This window comes from Oncorhynchus keta, chromosome 32, assembly GCF_023373465.1.
Source record: "Oncorhynchus keta strain PuntledgeMale-10-30-2019 chromosome 32, Oket_V2, whole genome shotgun sequence".
NCBI classification, from domain to species: Eukaryota; Metazoa; Chordata; class Actinopteri; order Salmoniformes; family Salmonidae; genus Oncorhynchus; species Oncorhynchus keta.
The window spans coordinates 1,214,607-1,238,709 of NC_068452.1; the positions used below are offsets into that span (position 1 = coordinate 1,214,607).

A 24,103-nucleotide genomic window follows, 5' to 3' on the forward strand; every position below is an offset into this window, starting at 1 on the left:
CAACCGTTGTGTCTTTGTGAGATGCAGTGTAGGTACATGTGGAGATGATCTCCATGTGTGGTTCACACCGTGAAACAGGGAGGAGGTGTGATTGTGTCGGGGTGCTTTGTTGGTGAAACTGTCTGTGATTTATTTGTGAAAAAATCTAATGTTCTCTTTTATATGGTATATATAGCACCCTCAGCACCCCTATTTCCCACGGCTATGTCTGTCAGGGGGCATTTTGGGTACTGTTTAGTGCTTGAAAAAATAGAATTAAAAAACAATCATCTGTTCTGGTGCTTGGATTGTCTAATTTTAGTGTCTGTTTTATAATTTCTTCTCTATTTCTCCCTAGGTAGCAGGTATCAAAGGCATGCTGGTTGCTGACAGGAGGCTAGACAACCAAGTGAAGATCTACATCACCTACAACAAGGGCCGTGATTGGAGGTTCCTGCAGGCCCTGGCGACAGGCTTGGCTGGCAACAACACCCACTGTTTTCAGGTGAGTTATTCTGAAGCTAACAGGGAAGGCTCATCGCTGTGGTAATCAATCATGATCTAAGACTGCCTGAACTCTGAGGGGCTTTCCCGGACCCAGATTAAGTCTAGTCCAAGAGTTAAATAAGCATACTCAGTAGATAATTTCCATTGAAAGTTCATTTTAATCCAGGAATATGTGTTCAGTTCCCTTCAAGTTATATTCATAAATGATAACAGTCGTGTTACATCACAGACTCAAGGAAGTTTGCTTACTCATCTTAACAGAAAGGGAATTACTTTACGTAATCACATTTGAAATATGATATGAAGACAAATTGTGTACAGACTCCTTGCTATTTACAGTTGTTATTAATTTAGGTGCCCTATCTTTCCTTTTATCCCACGTGACGTGACTGTAAAGGATGACTATAACTTTGAGAGATTAGCAGTAAGAGTTCATACTGCTTAAAAGCCTACTAAGGCAATTATGGGGGCTGCACGCTGAATACAATTATGTATTCATGTGACATTCGATTTACAGATTATTTTTGATTGCCCTGTCAAATCCCATTGCCCTTGGTGTCCTTACAGCAATGTCACGCTATCAATTGGCAAAGATTAAAGCGGAATTTCTTTGGGGGGGGGGGGCTCTGTGAACAGATACAATAGTCTTCTGTTGTCGGCTTGCCGCTGAGACTTGACTTGATGATTTTATTTTAAAATCCTCCCCCAGTCTTTGTATTAATGACTGATAACGACGATTACGACAACCTATGGAGGTGCAGCATGGTATTTCGGAGGGAGCCTGCAGGAATTGGCTTAGTTGTGTTTAGTTTTATTCATGTTTTGTTGTATAGTTAACTGCCTATGTTAGCATTGTTGTTAGCATTTGGTGTAAATGTAACTCACTGGAAGACTTCAGAATCAAAAGGACTCTATTTGGGTATATCTTCAGGCTTTCTGAGATGAAGACAGCATAGCAGCTTTTCTTTTCCTTATCTTAAGGACCTTGAAATAAAAAGCATATATTTTGTGCACCTTTAAAGATCAACCGTATAGTGTTCTATGTACCATTGGTGATTTGATTGACCATTGTATAATGGCTTCGTCAAATATAATGGACTGTCTGTCATTTCTCACCCCTCAGCCTTTCCGTTCGCTCCGTCTCCAACTGCAGAAGTCTGAAAACCCCTGTGTGTCAGGCAGCATATCAACCAAGGCCTCAGCACTGGGAATAATAGTGGCCACAGGTGAGAGAATACAGAATGAACATTTGATAGATTAGATTAGATTACTTTATTGTCCACGTATGTGAAAATTCATTTGGCTGAATAGAATGACATTTTAGCAATAAAAAAAAAGTCCTACATCCATGAATCTGCTTTCTTGATCTCTGTCCTCAAACAATATTTGTTCTGTCACCAAAACAATAGTTTGTCCCCTCCTCTTATCCTCTAATCCCTTACTGGATATGTGAGATCACTAAGCCACTGTGAGCCTGTATAAATGTACCGAATCTGTCCAGAGACAAACTATAGCACTTCTGATGTTGTCCTTACTCACAGACGTTTTGGTGATGCAAAGTCACCGGGTTTATTTAAGTAGGCCAGTGCAGACTGAGGACACAGCAGACTATGTTTGTGTGTGAGTTTGTGTTTGGGTATCTCGACACAAGCCTCTGCTTCGGCCCAGTTCATCACTCGCCCTCACACACACACACACACACACACACACACACACACACACACACGCACAAGTCCGCTGGTGCATAGATCAGTTGGTGAACCTGACAAACATGATGCGGATCAAAACTCACGCTTTATTGTATTTCTACCACAGGGAACATTGAGTCTGAGCTGTCAAACTGTCAAATTGGAGGAGGAGCACAACGTCTGGTTTCTGTATAAAGGAGAGGCCTTAGTCACTGTATAACAAAAAATGCCGGGTCAGGGAACCAGATCATGATGTGAGTAGGGACGATGGAGGAATGGAGGGATGACATGAGTAGTGATGAGTGATCTAGAGATGGGGGGTGATGTTATTTTGTCCTCCATTCATTTGGGACACTGTTGTTATTTTTGTGTGTGGGGGGTGATTCGTGGAGATGAAGGGAAAGAGAAGGTATGACGTGTTTAATCTTTCTGTCTTCCATTCTTTTGGGACTCTGTTCCCTTTGGTGAAATGTAGGGATGATGTAATTTGTCTCTCCTTCTTGTTCACTTGGCGACCCTGTTCCTCTTGGAGAGAAGAAATAAGGCGATGGGAAGTAAAGAATATAGGGTGTGGGGGGATTTCAATTCAACGAATGCTAATGTCCCGTCTTTAACAGACTTCTAAATTGGAGATTCATAAGGGTTGTCAGTCTGTTAGCTTTGGAATGACATTTTTAACGAGGAAGGTTCCATTACTCATAGACTTGAGGTAATTGGTGGAAACTTGAATCGCTGGCAACCCTTGTAGAGTTATATTAACCATCCAGTTGCAATGGAGAAACGTTTTTTGTTGTTTTGTTATGAGGGAAGAGTGAGGTAATCTAACTTTGGTTTCTCAATGTTTTTCGGACACTTCAGCCATAGTTCCAAGTGGCAGCTTATCAAGATAGACTACAAGTCCATCTTCAACAGGAAATGTACAGAAGGAGAGTATTAGACGTGGCACCTTCACAACAAGTTAACGTTTTATGGCTGCAGGGGCAGTATTGAGTAGCTTGGATGAAAAGGTGCCCATATCAAATGGCCTGCTCCTCAGTCATAGTTGCTAATATTTGCATATTATTAGTAGTATTTGATAGAAAACACTCTGAAGTTTCTAAAATTGTTTGAATGATGCCTGTGAGTATAACAGAACTCATATTGGCAGGCAAAATCCTGAGTTGAAATCAAAACAGGAAAGTCAGAAATCTGAGCTTGTATGTCCCCAATGAAATCCCCTTGAGATATGAATGATGTTGCACCTCCTAGGGGTTCCACTAGATGTCAACCATCAATAGAAATTATAATGAGGCTTCTTTGTTGTCATGGGAGTGAATGAAAGCAGAATATATCAGCTGTCCATCAAGCAAGCCATTTTGTGATCCCACTTTTTCCTCATGGTAGTCACATGCGTTCTCGAAGACGAGAAGGAATACTCCGGTTGGAACTTTATTGAAGCTATCCTAATGATTGATTCTGTACTTAGTTTGAAATGTTTCTTTGACCGGTAATATCACTTTTTGAGGTTTTTGTCCGATATAACGCTGACCAGTTTTTTAAAAATCTGACACAGCGGTTGCATTAAAGAGAGGTATATCTATAATTCAATCTGTATAACTATATTATCATATACATTTATGATGAGTATTTCTGTTGAATGATGTGGCTATGCAAAATCACTTGATGTTTTTGGAACTAGTGAATCTAACGCGCCACTGTAAACTCAGAATTTTTATATATGAACTTTATCAAATAAAACATGCATGTATTGTGTAACATGAAGTCCTATGAGTGTCATCTGATGAAGATAATTCAAGGTTAGTGATTCATTTTATCTTTATTTCTGGTTTTTGTGAAGGCTATATTTTGCTAGAAAATGGCTGTGTTTATTGTGGTTTGGTGGAGACCTAACATAATCGTTTGTAGTGCTTTCGCTGAAAAGACTATTTGAAATCGGACACTTTGGTGGGATTAACAACGAAAATAGAATTAAAATGATATAAGACACGTATGTTTTAGGAATTGTAATTATGAGATTTCTGTGGTTTGAATTTTACCGCCCACTATTTTCACTGGTAGTTGTCATATCGATCCCGGTATCTGGATTGCAGCCATAACAGGTTTTAAGACCTCTTCAAAAGGAAGTCAGTCCAATTCATCAATACGTGTCCCAATGACCTAATACCAATGTATTTACATGTTAGTTAGGGACTAAACTTTATTCACAATGAGCGATACCTGGAGAAAAGCAGACCTCTCTGAAATTAAAATGGATGGCCCTCCCTTCAGAAAAAAATATATTTTTACTGTGCCTCCCACCCAGAAAATAATAATTCAAACATGAAGTCTGTTTAACCTCACTTCTCGGACAATACAGAGCAGTTATAGAAACTGTTCTTCGTTTTGTAAGCTTTACATGACAAAGTAGCCAGAAGGTTGTGGATTCACAGACCATTGTGGACAAGGGTAGGGGTGAAAAGATATCCATTGTAATAAAAACACTGCATTAATCTATACAACGATATTGTTAAAAAAAGAGGATAGTCTACGTTTGGAACAATGCTAAAGTTGCCTATCAACTGTAAAAAATGTGTGCAACAGAACCAGTTACAACTGAAATATCTGATCATCAATTAATTTGCCATTTGTTAAAACCTCTCTGGGATAGGCAGGGTGCTTGCGTCCCACTTGGCCAATAGCCAGGGCAAATGCAGAGCTCAAAATGTAAAGAAAATACTATAAAAAATCTAACTTTCATTAAATCACACATGTAAGATACCAAATTAAAGCTACACTCGTTGTGAATCCAGCCAACATGAGAGATTTCAAAAAGGCTTTTCGGTGAAAGCATAAGATGCTATTATCTGATGATAGCACAACAGTAAACAGAGCATATTTCAACCCTGCAGGCGTGACAAAAAACGCAGAAATAAAATATAAATCATGCCTTACCTTTGACGAGCTTCTTTTTTTGGCACTCCAATATGTCCCATAAACATCACAAATGGTCCTTTTGTTCGATTAATTCCGTCAATATATATCCAAAATGTCCATTTATTTGGCGTGTTTGATCCAGAACAACATAGCTTCCAATTTGCGCAACGTCACTACAAAATATCTCAAAAGTTACCTGTACACTTTGCCAAAACATTTCAAACTACTTTTGTAATACAACTTTTTTAAACGTTAATAATCGATCAAATTGAAGACTGGACTGTGTTCAATACAGGAAGACAAAGAACTGACGCTACTTTTCGAGTCATGCGCCTCTCTCAAACAGTACACATAACGTGACATTCATTCAAGATGGCCGTACTTCTTCATTACACAAAGGAATAACCTCAACCAATTTCTAAAGACTGGTGACATCCAGTGAAAGCGGTAGGAACTGCAACTGGTTTCCCAATGAAAACTCATTGAATAGACAGTGACTTAAAAAAAACATCTGAATGGTTTGTCCTCTGGGTTTTGCCTTCTACATACATTCTGTTATAATCACAGACATGAGTCAAACAGTTTTAGAAACTTCAGAGTGTTTTCTAGCCAAATCTACTAATAATATGCATATCTTATATTCTGGGGATAGATAGCAGGAAGTTGAATTTGGGCACGCTATTTATCCCAAAGTGAAAATGCTGCCCCCTATCCCGAAGAAGTTTTTAACACATCAGCCCTATATCATCACTTAGGTATACAGTATATGCACTTTTTATTGTTGCAAAATAGATTTATGTTGACTGTTATTAGGGCATGGGAACGTAAGAGCATCCTCGAGACCAAATGAACAAACTAGGCATGCATAGCTCATAGCATGATCCTCAAACCAAAGACTGGCCAAACTCGTGTTTTTATTTATTTCTAACTACAACAAAATGTCATAATAATTTTATACAGCCTAAATACGAAATGTATAGGCATGTTGTTGAAGTAACGTTGTTGATGTGTTGTTGAAATGCTGAGCGCTCCTGCCAGCCTGTAGCATGTCACAAATGTTTCACAATTGATTTCTTAAATGGCAGGCTATAGCCTGGAAATAATAATACTTTAACAATACATTTTTGTTCCTTCTTAGGCTACCTGGCTTGCTCCTGACTGATTTAGAGTTATTATGTTGTATAATAACCTGTTCAAATGTCAATTGATAGTGACAGAATCACACATTACAAAGTACATTTTTTTGTCTCCTCGGCTATAGAAGGTTCTAGCACAGCCTCTGAATATCATACAGACAAACCAAAGATACCCCATATGCATTGGAGTTACGTCTTCAACTGGCATTTCAGAGCTTGTTTCTAGCTTTAAGCAGTGTGGACTAAGGCGTCATTATAGATCACTTTATAGAATCAGGTCCATAAATGTTTTCCCCAAAATAACAAGCTAACAAGGGGTTAGGCCTTTTTTTAAACAAAAGCCATAATTTCCTCTTATACCCCCTCAATTCAAGTTCTGATTTTCACTTAATACACCACCCAGCTAGCACAGCGGATCTGGGCCGATTCCGTCTGAGAGTCGGGGCACTTGGCTGAGAGTCAGACTCGGCCGACGTCATGTGGCCCGAGTCTGGGCCACCTTCGGCAGTATTACTTATGGCTGGGCTGCGGGGATAGAGCTTGGGCCGAATCCGGTGTGAGTTATCTGACCCAAATGTATTATTTGGGCCTCGGACCAATTGTGGCTACTCTCTGGCAGGTGATAACACAGGCTGCTTCATATAATTAACATTTCATTATTTATTTATTTTTCTCATTGTTTCTATGATCAAGAAATGTAATAAACATTTAAATGTAATTCTTCAAGAGTCCTGTTTAAGTAGTATTTTAGTATTTTTATACTTTGTGCAAGGCTACTGATAAGCATTAACTTGTTTGTGGATGGAGCCTCCCCAGTGACGCAGGGGTTTAAGACACTGCATCGCAGTACAAACTGCATTGCTACAGATGCTAGTTTGATACCCGTGTCGGCGGTGACCTGGAGACCCATGAGGCGACGCATAATTGGCTCAGTGTCGTCCGAGTTAGGGGATGGTTTGGACGGCTGGGATGTCCATGTCCCACCGCGCTTTAGTGACTCCTGTGGCGGGCCAGGCGCGTGCATGGTGACACTGTAACCAGGTGTTTCCTCCGATATAATTATTTCTGGAGTGGATAGGTATAATTTGTATGCATAAAATGTATAATAGTCATATTTAAAATTACTATATCAGGTAATTTTGTGGACATTTATTTAAAATATGCATTGAGCCACTTCTTTGGGGATTCTGGTAAGATGCTGGCAAAGTCAGCTGAATTCCGGTAGACGGAAACAGCCCGAGGTGCTTGGGCCGATTCTGGACAGTCATTCATTTTGATTCCGGGCTATGTCCGACACCTGATTCCCGACACCTGATTCCCGGGCCGATTCAATCAGTTCCGGCCCCCCGGAAGAGGGCCGGTTCCTCATTGCTAGTGGGCAATTAAAAAATAATAATAATACATTTGTCAAAAATAAATGTGGATGGGTATAATTTGTATGTGTAATAGTAATATAGTAATATCTAAAATTAGTAGATCGGGTAATTTTGTGTACATTTATTGAAATTTGCATAGGGCCATTTCTGGGGGGATTCTGGTAAGATGCCAACAAAGTCGGCTGAAATCCAGGAGACGGAAACGGCCTGTCTGGGCAGTCTTTCATTTGGATTCCAGGCCGAGTCAGACACCCAATTCTGGACTGATTCAATCACTTCCGGACCCCCGGAAGAGGGCTGCTTCTGGGCCGGTTCCTCAATACTAGCTCTTCACTGACTCTGATATATTTAAGGAGTGGTGACTGAAGGAAATGGCTGACAGTCTGTGGATAGTAGACTATAATTTAATTTAATTTAACAGGAAGGCCTACTTCTTATTTCTTGAATAGGAAGAAAAAGGCTCCAACACAAAGTCCTCTTGATGTCAGTAGCCTAAAGTCAAATTAAACTGCTGCTGCTTCATAGAAATGTAGGTTATGTAAATTACTTGAATATGGCTTATTGTGAGGTCAATAAATCTGATAAACAGCTTCAATTATATCAGTAGCAAACTCACGTTCGGTCTTCCATTTCATCTTTGTTCTCTCCTTCTCAAACTGAACAGGACATCAGTAGGCCTAGTCAAAGCGATTAGATATATACTTTTTTGGACAAATATAAAGTATGGAAGAAGCCTTTGACTCACCACGCAAAGTGCCATCGTACACTGCACAGTCATTTGTTAGGCAGCACAAAGAGGTTTACATCAGCAAGAGCAGGACAGGCCGGGGATCATGATTGGGAGCGCCTATCCATTGCAGTCTGTAATGCAGTGTAACCTAGTTTTACATACACCATCCCAGCAACGCAAAAACTCACAAGGAAGTACATTTTCCTCTAAATTTAACTTTGCCCTGTGTTTCTCTTTGCATGCTATTCTTATAGCCTAGGCCAATAGTATATTTGTTAAGTAAAATGTATTAAATATTTTATCAATCTGCACACAACACCCATAATGACTAAGCAAAAACATGTTTAAAAAATGTTCATGGGTATGATGCCACAAGCTTGGCACACCTGTATTTGGGAAGTTTCTCCCATTCTTCTCTGCAGATCCTCTCCAGCTCTGTCAGGTTGGATGCGAAGCTTTGCTGCACAGTATTTTCAGGTCTGTTCGGAGATGTTTGATCGGGTTCAAGTCCAGGCTCTGGCTGGGCCACTCAAGGACATTCAGAGATTTGTCCCGAAGCCACTCTTGTGTTGTCTTGTCTGTGTGTTAAGTGTCGCTGTCCTCTTGCAAAGTGAATCTTCAAATTAGTCTGAGGTCGTGGGCACTCTAGAGCAGGTTTTCATCAAGGATATCTCTGTAGTTTGCCTCGATCCTGACTGGTCTCCCAGTGTCTGCCGCTGAAAAACATCCACACAGCATGTTGCTGCCACGACAATGCTTCACTGTAGGCATGGTGTGAGGTTTCCTCCAGACATCATGCTTGGCATTAGTTTCATGAGACCAGAGAATCTTGTTTCTCGTGGTCTGAGAGTCTTTAGATGCCTTTTGACAAACTCCAAGTGGGCTGTCATGTGCCTTTTACTGAGGAATGGCTTACTCTACCATAAAGGCCTGATTGGTGGAGTGCTGCAGAGATGGTTGTCCTTCTGGAAGGTTCTCCCTCTGGAAGGTTCTCCCATCTCCAAATAGGAACTCTAGAGCTCTGTCAGTGACTGTCAGGTCTTGGTCACCTCCCTGACCAAGGCCCTATCCCCTGATTGATCAGTTTGGCCAGGCGGCCAACACTAGGAAGGGTCTTGGTGGTTCCAAACCTCTTCCATTTAAGAATGATGGAGGCCACTGTGTTTTTGGCGATCTTCAACGATGCAGAATTCTTTTTTGCTACCCTTACCCAGCAATGTGCCTCAACAAAATCATGTCTCTGAGCTCCACGGACAATTTCTTTGACCTCAAGGCTTGGTTTTTGCTCTGACATGCTATATCAACTGTGGGACCTTATATAGACAGGTGTGAGCCTTTCCAAATAATGTCCAATCAATTGAATTTACCACAGATGGACTCCAATCAAGTTGGTGAAGCATCTCAAGCATGATCAATGGAAACAGGATGCACCTGAGATCGATTTCGAGTCTCCTAGCAAAGGGTCTGAATGCTGTTTTGTATTTGAGGTTTTATAAAATTACCAACATCTTCCAATGACCTTTTTTTTTCTAATCCACTTTAGAATGTCTGTAACGTAACAAATTGTGGAAAAAGTTAAGGGGTCTGAATATTTTGAAGACATTGTAGTATAGGCTAGGGATAAATTTATTGGGACCACACTAGGTGCAGTTGATATTGCGCACCGAGCAGAGAATCAGGGATGAGGGGCATCATCGGGCACACACCGAGATAATATAACAAACAACTCATTCTCAAACCCTGAGCAATTTGGCATTTAATTGACTACAAAATTCCTGACCCTCCGCTGGACTAAATCAAATAAAAATACTAAACCCTCCCCCTGACTGAAATGTTTTTACATGGTAGATAGATTATACTTTCCGTGTTTGGATTGTTCCAATAAGCTCAATAGGCTACTATATAGATTCATAGCCTGTATGTGTTTCACAGGGCGAGCCGTGTTTGATGGGCCAGAAACAGATCTATATGAAACACAGACCAGGAAACTATTGCATGCTAGGAAAAGACTACATCAAAGTCCTCTCTGCTGAGTCATGTATCTGTTGGGCCCATGACTTTGAGGTGTAATTATAGTATAATGACTCACATTTGCAGTAAAATAGAATACGTGAAAACATGTATTTTTATTACAAATCTAAACATGAGTAGATCAACAGAAGTTTCATTGTCCATAAAAGAGAGAGACATTTGTACGATGCTTTCTGTATGTTGTCCCATTTAAGTCATTTGTTTCATTTTCGGTGTCAGCGCTCCAATTAGCAGATATTTTTAGGGATAATTTGCTCCTAACGTCTGTCTCTCTGCTTAGCTTGTTTTGCGATGTTTCTAATAACGTAGAGAAGATGAGGGGTGTTAATAGGAACGTAGGTTGTTGTTTTTGTTTTTATCTTCAAAAGGCAGGGAACAGATAAGTAATGATACATTTGTAAATCCAGCGATGTCAGGTCAGACAGTATGCGTTTGAATTAGAATCCATTCGTCTCCTGTGATAGTTATTTTTATTATTTTGGACTGAAAATATTATTTGACACATTTCACAAACTTCCTGACCACATGGCATGTCCTGCTCGCTCTCTCGCGCTTGCTCTTACTCGCTCTCTCTATCTCTACAGCTGGTAATAGAGATGAATTAAATTAAATAAACAATTTGAGAAACTTCAATGTTCAGAGTGGAAAAACAATAAAACTTTTAACTGACTTTGAAGTGTACACAAAGTCAAGGTCTGAAATGTTTACTGATTGCATATGACATAACAGGGTGACAATGTACCGACCTGTTGTTCTGTTGTGCTGTGAACAAAAGGTCCAGGGTTTGATTCCAAAATTGGACAGTGACGAGACTGAAAACAGAGGTTATATACTGAACAAAAATATAAACGCAACATGCAACAATTTCAAAGCATTTACTGATATACAGTTCACATGAGGAAATCAGTCCATTGAAATAAATTCATTTGGCCCTCATCTATGGATTTCACATGACTGGGAGTACAGATATACATCTGTTGGTCACAGATACCTTTTATTGTTCACATCAGAAGGTGCACCTGTGTAATTATAATGCGGTTTAATCAGCTTCTTGATATGCCACACCTGTCAGATGGATGGATTATCTTGGAAAAAGAGAAATGCTCACTAACAGGGATGTAAACAACTTTGTGCACAACATTTGAGCGAAATAATTGTTTGTGTCTATGGACATTTTCTGGGATCTTTTATTTCAGCTCATGACACATGGGACCAACACTTTACATGTTGTGTTTATGTTTTTGTTCAGTGTATATACATATACAGTGTATTTAGTCAGCCACCAATTGTGCAAGTTTTCCCACTTAAAATGATTAGAGAGGCCTATAATTTTCATCATAGGTACAACTATGACAGACAAAATGCGAGAAAAAAAAATCCAGAAAATCACATTGAAGGATTCTTAACTTCTTGCGTCGAGCCATCCCGGATCCGGTATCGTGACTACAGCCTCAAGCTCATTACCATAACGCAACGTTAACTATTCATGAAAATTGCAAATGAAATGAAATTAATCTATTTGCTCTCAAGCTTGGCCTTTTGTTAACAACACTGTCATCTCAGATTTTCAAAATATGCTTCTCAACCATTGCAAAACAAGCATTTGTGTAACAGTATTGATGGATAACCTGGCATTTAGCGTAGCATTTAGCGTTAGCATTCAGCATGCAACATTTTCCACAAAAACCATAAAAGCATTCAAATAAAATCATTTACCTTTTAAGAACTTCAGATGTTTTCAATGAGGAGACTCTCAGATAGCAAATGTTCCGTTTTTCCTGAAAGATGATTTGTTTAGGACAAATCGCTCCGTTTTCTGCGTCACATTTAGCTACGAAAAAAACCCTGTATCCAGGATTGTGTAAATCGATCAGCAAGCTCATTAGCATAACACAACGTTAACTATTCATGAAAATCGCAAATGAAATGAAATTAATCTATTTGCTCTCAAGCTTAGCCTTTTGTTAACAACACTCATCTCAGATTTTCAAAATATGCTTCTCAACCATTGCAAAACAAGCATTTGTGTAACAGTATTGATGGCTAACGTACCATTTAGCATTAGCATTCAACATGCAACATTTTCCACAAAAACCATAAAAGCATTCAAATAAAATCATTTACCTTTTAAGAACTTCAGATGTTTTCAATGAGGAGACTCTCAGATAGCAAATGTTCCGTTTTTCCTGAAAGATGATTTGTTTAGGACAAATCGCTCCGTTTTCTGCGTCACATTTAGCTACGAAAAAAACCCTGTATCCAGGATTGTGTAAATCGATCAGCAAGCTCATTAGCATAACACAACGTTAACTATTCATGAAATTGCAAATTAAATGAAATTAATCTATATGCTCTCAAGCTTAGCCTTTTGTTAACAACACTGTCATCTCAGATTTAAAAAATATGCTTCTCAGCCATTGCAAAACAAGCATTTGTGTAACAGTATTGATGGCTAACGTACCATTTAGCATTCAGCATGCAACATTTTCCACAAAAACCATAAAAGCATTCAAATAAAATAATTTACCTTTGAAGAACTTCAGATGTTTTCAATGAGGAGACTCTGTTAGATAGCAAATGTTCCGTTTTTACAAAAAATATTATTTGTGTCGACTAATCGCTCCGTTTTGTTCATCACGTTTGGGTAAGGAAAAATAAATAATAATAAGTCATTAAAACGCAAACTTTTTTCCAAATTAACTCCATAATATCGACAGAAACATGGCAAACGATGTTTAGAATCAATCCTCAAGGTGTTTTTCACATATCTATCGACGATAAAATCCATCGTGGCAGTTTACGTTCAATTCTGAAGAAATGGAACGCGCATGGACTTACAGATTACGCACACAGGACACCGGGCGGGACACCAGGTAAATGTAGTCTCTTATGGTCAATCTTCCAATGATATGCCTACAAACAAGTCACAATGCTGCAGACTCCTCGGGGAATATACAGAAAGCGCAGGCTCATTCCTGGCGCATTCACAGCCATGGAGACATTGGAACACAGCGCCTTCAGAATCCGGGGCATTTCCTGTATGAAACTTCATCTTGGTTTCGCCTGTTGCATTAGTTCTGGGGCACGCACAGATCATATCTTTGCAGTTTTGGAGACGTCAGAGTTGTGTCTTTCCAAGGCTGTCAATTCCATGCATAGTCGAGCATCTTTTTGTGACAAAATATTGCGCTTAAAACGGGCACGTCTTTTTATCCAATAATGACACAGCGCCCCCATAGGTTCAACAGGTTAATGAATGTATTTGCAAATTATGGTGGAAAATAAGTATTTGGTCAATAACAAAAGTTTATCTCAATACTTTGTTAAATACGCTTTGTTGGCAATGACAGAGGTCAAACGTTTTCTGTAAGTCTTCACAAGGTTTTCACACACTGTTGATGGTATTTTGGCCCATTCCTCCATGCAGATCTCCTCTAGAGCAGTGATGTTTTGGAGCTGTTGCTGGGCAACACGGACTTTCAACTCCGTCCAAAGATTTTCTATGGGGTTGAGATCTGGAGACTGGCTTGAAATGCTTCTTACGAAGCCACTCCTTTGTTGCCCGGGGAGTGTGTTTGAAATCATTGTCATGCTGAAAGACCCAGTCACGTTTCATCTTCAATGCCCTTGCTGATGGAAGGAGGTTTTCACTCAAAATATCACGATACATGGCCCCAGTCATTCTTTCCTTTACACGGATCAGTCGTCCTGGTCCCTTTGCAGAAAAACAGCTCCAAAGCATGATGTTTCCACCCCCATGCTTCACAGTAGGTATGGTGTTCTTCGGATGCAACTCAGCATTCTTTGTCCTCCAAACACGACGAGTTGAGTTTTTACCAAAAAGTTATATTTTGGTTTCATCTGACCATATGACGTTCTCCCAATCTTCTTCTGGATCATCCAAATGCTCTCTAGCAAACCTCAGACGGGCCTGGACATGTACTGGCTTAAGCAGGGGGACACGTCTGGCACTGCAGGATTTGAGTCCCTGGCGGCATAGTGTGCTACTGATGGTAGGCTTTGTTACTTTGGTCCCAGCTTTCTGCAGGTCATTCACTAGGTCCCCGCGTGTGGTTCTGGGATTTTTGCCGTTCTTGTGATCATTTTGACCCCACGGGGTGAGATCTTGCGTGGAGCCCCAGATCGAGGGAGATTATCAGTGTCTTGTATGTCTTCCATTTCCTAATAATTGCTCCCACAGTTGATTTCTTCAAACCAAGCTGCTTACCTTTTGCAGATTCAGTCTTCCCAGCCTGGTGCAGGTCTACAATTTTGTTTCTGATGTCCTTTGACAGCTCTTTGGTCTTAGCCATAGTGGAGTTTGGAGTGTGACTGTTTGAGGTTGTGGGCAGGTGTCTTTTATACTGATAACAAGTTCAAACAGGTGACATTAATACAGGTAACGAGTGGAGGACAGAGGAGCCTCTTAAACAAGAAAGTTACAGGTCTGTGAGAGCCAGAAATCTTGCTTGTTTGTAGGTGACCAAATACGTATTTTCCACCATAATTTGCAAATAAATTCATTAAAAATCCTACAATGTGATGTTCTGGATTTTTTTTTCTCATTTCGTCTGTCATAGTTGAAGTGTACCTATGATGAAAATGACATGCCTCTCATCTTTTTAAGTGGGAGAACTTACACAATTGGTGGCTGACTAAATACTTGTTTGCCCCACTCTATATAATACTTGATATATTATCTTGATAATAAGTGAGGAGAGATTAGTATTAATATGTAACTTAAACAACCTAGGAGTCTGAACAACTATAATGTACTAAACTGGACACCATACATTTGTTTGACTTAATGGAAAGAAATTGAATCAATACATTACCAAAGCTGTGATTCAGTGGTGCTGTAATGTCCTTAACTGGACACTGTACCCTCATTGGACTCACTTGGTCCCTTATAACTATTATCCCGACCAACCATAACACCATAACTTCACTTGACAGCCTGTCAGTAAATTGGGGGAGGTTTCTAATCACACTGAGGCCAGACCAGGCCATAGTGAGTCCTAGAGGGATCTCAGGCTTTGTTGCATTCTGTTAGTTCAGGCTAGGTAATTAATTGATAAATCATTGACAGCGTCATTATTATAATGGGCACTTGCCTAACCTGCTTTGCCCAGATGTAAATCACTTTGTGATTGGGAGGTAGCTAACGTCAGCCGGTGGAAGTCAGCCATCCCTGACCTGGCTGCCTGTTTTGACATGGAGTCCCCCAGGGCTCAGTCTTCCTACTTCTGCTGATCTGGAGCATTTGTCAATCGCAGCCCAATCAATATATAATAATGATGCATTGCATTGCAAGAAATATCTATTATGCTGAGGGATAGGAAAGAGAAGCTGTAACCTATAACACAATAATACTGTACGTCCTTTGGCTCAAAATCCTATCAAATCGTATTTATTACATGCTTCGTAAACAGTAGGTGTAGACTAACAGTGAAATGCTTAATTACAGGCTCTTTCCAAGTAATGATAACTTGGTTATATACACAGGTACTAGTACTGAGTTGACGTGCAGATGTATTTATTTTACCTTTATTTAACTAGGCAAGTCAGTTAAGAACAAATTCTTATTTTCAATGACGGCCTAGGAACAGTGGGTTAACTGCCTGTTCAGGGGCAGAACGACAGATTTGTACCTTGTCAGCTCGGGATTTGAACTTTCAAACCTTCTGTTACTAGTCCAACACTCGGCTACCCTAATTGAGGTAGATATGTACAAAAAGTAAGCCATTTTGGCTTTTGGCCCAGCCCTACCTCATCCAGATGCACTAGGAAGGTGACGTTGGTGTGCAGGTCGGCAGTAAGCTTGCCCTCTCTGGTGGAGAGAGAAAGGCCTTTTGGAGCCCTGTTGGGACACATCTGCTTCCTGGGCGTGTACATGTCCTTGACTCCCTTGACGCAGTTGTTGGACACCACTTTTCGGTACCTTAAGAAGAGACCATATGAATTAGTTAGTACATGTTCAGTATGGTTTAGTGAGGTTATGGCTTCATGACACTATTAGTTAACAAGGCTAAGGTATTGCTCACGTCAACTTCAAAGTGTTTTAACTTCAAAGTGATTGTGGAAGTGACAGAGCTAGTGAACAAAACTTGCTATTCTTTGACTAAACTTAAAAATGCTTGGTAACTACTTAACAAAATATTACGTTTAACCCTGAAAGTTAATGTCTGACACAAGACATACAGTAGTCGGTAAACATTGACAAAACTCCAAAATTCTTACTAACTCCTAGACAAAACTTGACTTTTAAGCTTGGGGAGGCGGATGCATAAATGAAGGATGAACCGTTCTCCTCAGACTTCCACCGTCCTGAGGCATCCTAATCTGTGTCCTATGACTCCTGACAGTGCTTTGCAGCTCTCAGTAGTACACTATGTCAAAATGAAACAGAAAAATATTTTACCTTTCATTGAGCAGAAATATACAGAAGGGTTGCCTTCAATTAGAATAGACAACTTAGAAACTCTGTCCCTATGTGCAACTCACCCTGTGCTTTTGAGGTACTTCTGTCCTTGGCTGCAGATCCTTGATACAACAGCTGGGTTGAACCAGAACGCTGGTAGACAGTTCCCTTCTCTACGCCGTTCATAACCATAATCACTATAACAAATCACATACAGAATGTGATCAATATCAACACTTTACCTGTACCTAATGTATATGTACATAATTATTCTGGGCCTAGGAGCCCAAATGGACGCCTTTTGTATACATTACTGTTATGAGTTGAATTGATTTTTACCTTATGTCATGGAATTAAAATCATGTGCTGGCTAAAGCTAAAAATGGCGAGTGTAGAGAGTATAGAGATATTGTTATCCACGTCGGCACCAACGATGTTAGGATGAAACAGTCAGAGATCACCAAGCGCAACATAGCTTCTGCGTGCATATCAGCTAGAAAGATGTGTCGGCATCGAGTAATTGTCTCTGGCCCCCTCCCAGTTAGGGGGAGTGATGAGCTCTACAGCAGAGTCTCACAACTCAATCGCTGGTTGAAAACTGTTTTCTGCCCCTCCCAAAATATATAATTTGTAGATAACTGGCCCTCTTTCTGGGACTCGCCCACAAACAGGACCAAGCCTGGCCTGCTGAGGAGTGACGGACTCCATCCTAGCTGAAGGCGTGCTCTCATCTTATCTACCAACATAGACAGGGCTCTAACTCCTCTAGCTCCACAATGAAATAGGGTGCAGGCCAGGCAGCAGGCTGTTAGCCAGCCTGCCAGCAGAGTGGAGTCTGCCACTAGCACAGTCAGTGCCTCGACCTAGGTTGGGCAAAACTAAACATGGCGGTGTTTGCCTTAGCAATCTCACTAGGATAAAGAACACCTCCATTCCTGTCATTACTGAAGGAGATCATGATACCTCACATCTCAAAATAGGGCTACTTAATGTTAGATCCCTTACTTCAAAGGCAATTATAGTCAATGAACTAATCACTGATCATAATCTTGATGTGATTGGCCTGACTGAAACATGGCTTAAGCCTGATGAATTTACTGTTTTAAATGAGGCCTCACCTCCTGGCTACACTAGTGACCATATCCCCCATGCATCCCGCAAAGGCGGAGGTGTTGCTAACATTTACGATAGCAAATTTCAATTTACAAAAAAAAAAATGACGTTTTCGTCTTTTGAGCTTCTAGTCATGAAATCTATGCAGCCGACTCAATCACTTTTTATAGCTACTGTTTACAGGCCTCCTGGGCCATATACAGCGTTTCTCACTGAGTTCCCTGAATTCCTATCAGACCTTGTAGTCATAGCAGATAATATTCTAATCTTTGGTGACTTTAATATTCACATGGAAAAGTCCACAGACCCACTCCAAAGGCTTTCGGAGCCATCATTGACTCAGTGGGTTTTGTCCAACATGTCTCTGGACCCACTCACTGTCACAGTCATACGCTGGACCTAGTTTTGTCCCATGGAAGAAATGTTGTCGATCTTAATGTTTTTCCTCATAATCCTGGACTATCGGACCACCATTTTATTACGTTTGCAATTGCAACAAATAATCTGCTCAGACCCCAACCAAGGACCATCAAAAGTCGTGCTATAAATTCACAGACAACACAAAGATTCCTTGATGCCCTTCGAGACTCCCTCTGCCTACCCAAGGACGCCAGAGGACAAAAATCAGTTAACCACCTAACTGAGGATCTCAATTTAACCTTGCGCAATACCCTAGATGCAGTTGCACCCCTAAAATCTAAAAACATTTCTCATAAGAAACTAGCTCCCTGGTACACAGAAAATACCCGAGCTCTGAAGCAGGCTTCCAGAAAATTGGAACGGAAATGGCGCCACACCAAACTGGAAGTCTTCCGACTAGCTTGGAAAGACGGTACCGTGCAGTACCGAAGAGCCCTTACTGCTGCTCGATCATCCTATTTTTCTAACTTAATTGAGGAAAATAAGAACAATCCGAAATTCCTTTTTGATACTGTCGCAAAGCTAACTAAAAAGCAGCATTCCCCAAGAGAGGATGACTTTCACTTTAGCAGTGATAAATTCATGAACTTCTTTGAGGAAAAGATTATGATTATTAGAAAGCAAATTACGGACTCCTCTTTAAACCTGCGTATTCCTCCAAACCTCAGTTGTCCTGAGTCTGCACAACTCTGCCAGGACCTAGGATCAAGAGAGACGCTCAAGTGTTTTAGTACTATATCTCTTGACACAATGATGAAAATAATCATGGCCTCTAAACCTTCAAGCTGCATACTGGACCCTATTCCAACTAAACTACTGAAAGAGCTGCTTCCTGTGCTTGGCCCTCCTATGTTGAACATAATAAACGGCTCTCTATCCACTGGATGTGTACCAAACTCACTAAAAGTGGCAGTAATATAGCCTCTCTTGAAAAAGCCAAACCTTGACCAAGAAAATATAAAAAAACTATCGGCCTATATTGAATCTTCCATTTCTCTCAAAAATTTTAGAAAAGGCTGTTGCGCAGCAACTCACTGCCTTCCTGAAGACAAACAATGTATACGAAATGCTTCAGTCTGGTTTTAGACCCCCATCATAGCACTGAGACGGAACCTGTGAAGGTGGTAAATTACATTTTAATGGCATCGGACCGAGGCTCTGCATCTGTCCTCGTGCTCCTAGACCTTAGTGCTGCTTTTGATACCATCGATCACCACATTCTTTTGGAGAGATTGGAAACCCAAATTGGTCTACACGGACATGTTCTGGCCTGGTTTAGATCTTATCTGTCGGAAAGATATCAGTTTGTCTCTGTGAATGGTTTGTCCTCTGACAAATCAACTGTAAATTTCGGTGTTCCTCAAGGTTCTGTTTTAGGACCACTATTGTTTTCACTATACATTTTACCTCTTGGGGATGTTATTCGAAAACATAATGTTAACTTCCACTGCTATGCGGATGACACACAGCTGTACATTTCAATGAAACATGGTGAAGCCTCAAAATTGCCCTCGCTAGAAGCATGCGTTTCAGACATAAGGAAGTGGATGGCTGCAAACTTTCTACTATTAAACTCGGACAAAACAGAGATGCTTGTTCTAGGTCCCAAGAAACAAAGAGATCTTCTGTTGAATCTGACAATTAATCTTAATGGTTGTACAGTCGTCTCAAATAAAACCGTGAAGGACCTCGGCGTTACTCTGGACCCTGATCTCTCTTTTGAAGAACATATCAAGACCATTTCGAGGACAGCTTTTTTCCATCTACGTAATATTGCAAAAATCAGAAACTTTCTGTCCAAAAATGATGCAGAAAAATGAATCCATGCTTTTGTCACTTCTAGGTTAGACTACTGCAATGCTCTACTTTCCGGCTACCCGGATAAAGCACTAAATAAACTTCAGTTAGTGCTAAATACGGCTGCTAGAATCCTGACTAGAACCAAAAAATGTGATCATATTACTCCAGTGCTAGCCTCTCAACACTGGCTTCCTGTCAAAGCAAGGGCTGATTTCAAGGATTACTGCTAACCTACAAAGCATTACATGGGCTTGCTCCTACCTATCTCTCTGATTTGGTCCTGCCGTACATACCTACACGTACGCTACGGTCACAAGACGCAGGCCTCCTAATTGTCCCTAGAATTTCTAAGCAAACAGCTGGAGCCAGGGCTTTCTCCTATAGAGCTCAATTTTTATGGAACGGTCTGCCTACCCATGTCAGAGACGCAAACTCGGTCTCAACCTTTAAGTCTTTACTGAAGACTTATCTCTTCAGTGGGTCATATGATTGAGTGTAGTCTGGCCCAGGAGTGGGAAGGTGAACGGAAAGGCTCTGGAGCAACGAACCGCCCTTGCTGTCTCTGCCTGGCCAGTTCCCCTCTTTCCACTGGGATTCTCTGTCTCTAACCCTATTACAGGGCTGAGTCACTGGCTTACTGGGGCTCTCTCATGCCGTCCCTGCAGGGGGTGCGTCACCTGAGTGGGTTGATTCACTGTTGTGGTCATTCTGTCTGGGTTGGCGCCCCCCTTTGGGTTGTGCCGTGGCGGAGATCTTTGTGGGCTATACTCAGCCTTGTCTCAGGATGGTAAGTTGGTGGTTGAAGATATCCCTCTAGTGGTGTGGGGGCTGTGCTTTGGCAAAGTGGGTGGGGCTATATCCTTCCTGTTTGGCCCTGTCCGGGGTGTCCTCGGATGGGGCCACAGTGTCTCCTGACCCCTCCTGTCTCAGCCTCCAGTATTTATGCTGCAGTAGTTTGTGTCGGGGGGCTAGGGTCAGTTTGTTATATCTGGAGTACTTCTCCTGTCCTATTCGGTGTCCTGTGTGAATCTAAGTGTGCGTTCTCTAATTCTCTCCTTCTTTCTTTCTCTCTCTTGGAGGACCTGAGCCCTAGGACCATGCCCCAGGACTACCTGACATGATGACTCATTGCTGTCCCCAGTCCACCTGACTGTGCTGCTGCTCCAGTTTCAACTGTTCTGCCTTGCTATTATTCGACCATGCTGGTCATTTATGAACATTTGAACATCTTGGCCATGTTCTGTTATAATCTCCACCCGGCACAGTCAGAAGAGGACTGGCCACCCCACATAGCCTGGTTCCTCTCTAGGTTTCTTCCTAGGTTTTGGCCTTTCTAGGGAGTTTTTCCTAGCCACCGTGCTTCTACACCTGCATTGCTTGCTGTTTGGGGTTTTAGGCTGGGTTTCTGTACAGCACTTTGAGATATCAGCTGATGTACGAAGGGCTATATAAATCAATTTGATTGATTGATTGATTGATGTGCTTTGTATTGTTCTGCATGGTTGTAAAAGCAGTACTAACATGTGGTGTAAAACTCACTCACTGTAGGCCTGTTACTGAGTAAAATATGGATGTTTCCTATGTTCGGCATGGATGTTTCTCCAGGCATAAGCCTGAAACGATTTCACTGTTTTGTCATTCCATATACACCAACTCCTGAAAGGTTGCAACACGCCATCACCTACACACAGCTACAGGCCCCGAGCTGAGAGACAGAGTAAGAGATAAAGACCTAAGAGAGAGAGGCACCCCTGGAGACCCTGTTATAGAGTGAGACTCAGAGTAGCCTCCTTCTAGGGCCAGGGCCTTGTCTCGCTCCCCTCACTCCCTAGACACTGTTCAACCATCTCACATTAAATTCAGATGGAAGAGGTGCAGAGGCTCTCTGCTCGGTGTGGTGGTGCTTTCACCCTGCACTGCAGATAAGTGTCTCTCCCACGAGGTCTCTCCCGGGCCCAGCTGTCATATTACAGTGTGATGAGCTGAGGAAATGAAGATGCATTTATTTCATTAAGACAAGTTTGTGAAATGTATCTTCTAATAATTTCAGTCCCAAAATAATTTCAAAGCAACTATCACAGGAGACTAATGGAGGTGAAGACTCTTCATGGCGTTGGGTCTCATGCATTTCGGAAAATCCTTCGGTCCCATTGAATTCAGACTTTAATTTATATTCATGAATCCCGAGATGGCAGTATTTCTTGGGGAGAGCAAATGGGCCTAAATATTTGATGTGTTCACAAAACGAAAAGAAAGGAGAGAGGGAGGTGGAAGAAAGTTTGATATTTTAAGAGAGGGATGGGATCTGCAGTGTCACACGTCAAGTTTTCTTTATCAAAGTGACCTTATAGCATGTCATGTGTACACCAACCAGAACCAAATGGAATAGTCCCAAAAGTGCAAATCAGTCCATCAAGCTCTCCAGGCAGGCTCAATCAAACACTCAAAGCATTTTAAACAATGCAAAAACTTTTTGAACCCAGGTATGACACACCATCATCACAACAGCACTGACATCACACCATTTATACCATCCTTTGTGTGTTGACATTCACCTGAACAAGAGTACATTACACAGTCCTACTGTGTCTGCACCTGAACTAACAGAAACCCCTCATTGTCAACCAGCACTGCTGTCCAGACCATGATGCTTACCCTATTATGCATTTTGGATTTTGAGGCCCTCTGAGTCACACACGGAGCCACGGACACAAAGCTTGACATTTAGCCAGTAGGCCATCATCAGGCTCATGCAGATTAGCTAGCGATCCCAGGGCACCTCAATAGAGAACTAGAAGTGTCCAGAGAGTGGGAACAACGGATACCAACAAAAGCCTGAGTGACATCGACGCCACCGAAGACCTAAGTGCTATTCCGAGTGCCATTTTGGCAAAGGCTTGTGAGTCATTACAGTTCCACACAGTAGCTATCACTGTAATCCCTTTTCTTCCAATTTATTCTGCCTTTCTTTATTTGGCTTATTCATAGTTTTACATTTTCTGGGTATAATGGTGTGAAATATACCCCCAGTAGCCTTCCCCCATACACAGCCAACCCTCCTGTGCTTTCACACTCTGCTGCGCTTGAAAAGAAGCAAAACAGATAGCGAATGAGGAGCGAGAGAGCGAGACAGAGAGAGAGACCGAGAGAGAGAAATCGTTTTTGCCTTTTGTTATTGTTGTGTTTGTTTCGGGACTGGAGCCCCGTTGTGCTAATGCATTGTTGCAAATAAAGATCCCAATTGCATTGCGTTACAATGTGCTGCAGGGAGGCTGGGAGTTAGTTGTGCTTGCTCGCAGGCTAGGGGCGGGATAAGTGGGAGGATTTGGTCGCAGTGGCAGCTGGAGCAACTGACAACTGCTGCAGATACTGTAGAGGCAGAGCGGGGAGTGTCTAACACACACATTAGCTCTCTCTCACACACAGAGAGAGGGCGAGAGAGAGACACACACACCTCATTAGCAGTAACAGGCAAACACACTGCTCTCACGGTGGGGCAGAATATGATGCAATCACACAATGTAAACACACAATGCACGCAAATCTAAAGTAAAGGAATGGAATTAAGAATATCTAAATATTTGGGCGAGCAATGTCAGAGCGGCGTAGAATAGAATACCATTTAAACACTACCATTCAAAGGTTTTGGGTCACTTAGAAATGTCCTTGTTTTAGAAAGAAAAAATATTTTTTTGTCGATTAAAATAACATCAAGTTCATCAGAAATACAGTGTAGACATTGTTAATGTTTTAAATGACTATTGTAGCTAGAAACAGCAGATGTTTTATGGAATATCTACAGAGGCCCATTATCAGCAACCATCACTCCTGTGTTCCAATGGCACATTGTGTTAGCTATTCCAAGTTGATAATTTAAAAGGCTAATTGATCATTAGAAAACCCTTTTACAATTATGTTAGCACAGCTGGAAACTGTTGTTCTGATTAAAGAAGCAATAAAAGTGGCCTTCTTTAGACTAGTTGAGAATC

The 24,103-nt window shown here is 41.2% G+C and overlaps 1 protein-coding gene across 4 annotated transcripts in view; it reads left to right on the forward strand.

The window, feature by feature from the left end:
* The window catches only part of LOC118364815 (uncharacterized), a 62,895-nt gene that overhangs the window by 8,342 nt on the left and 30,450 nt on the right, over window positions 1-24,103 (forward strand). For all 4 annotated transcript variants that reach the window (XR_008088256.1, XM_035746539.2, XM_035746538.2 and 1 more), the window contains exons 4-5: window positions 338-484; window positions 1,610-1,712. Coding sequence is in view for 3 of the 4 variants with exons in the window: in XM_035746539.2 (XP_035602432.1) it covers window positions 338-484; window positions 1,610-1,712 (250 nt within the window). In the remaining variant the exon portion in view is untranslated. The remainder of the gene's footprint in view (window positions 1-337; window positions 485-1,609; window positions 1,713-24,103) is intronic.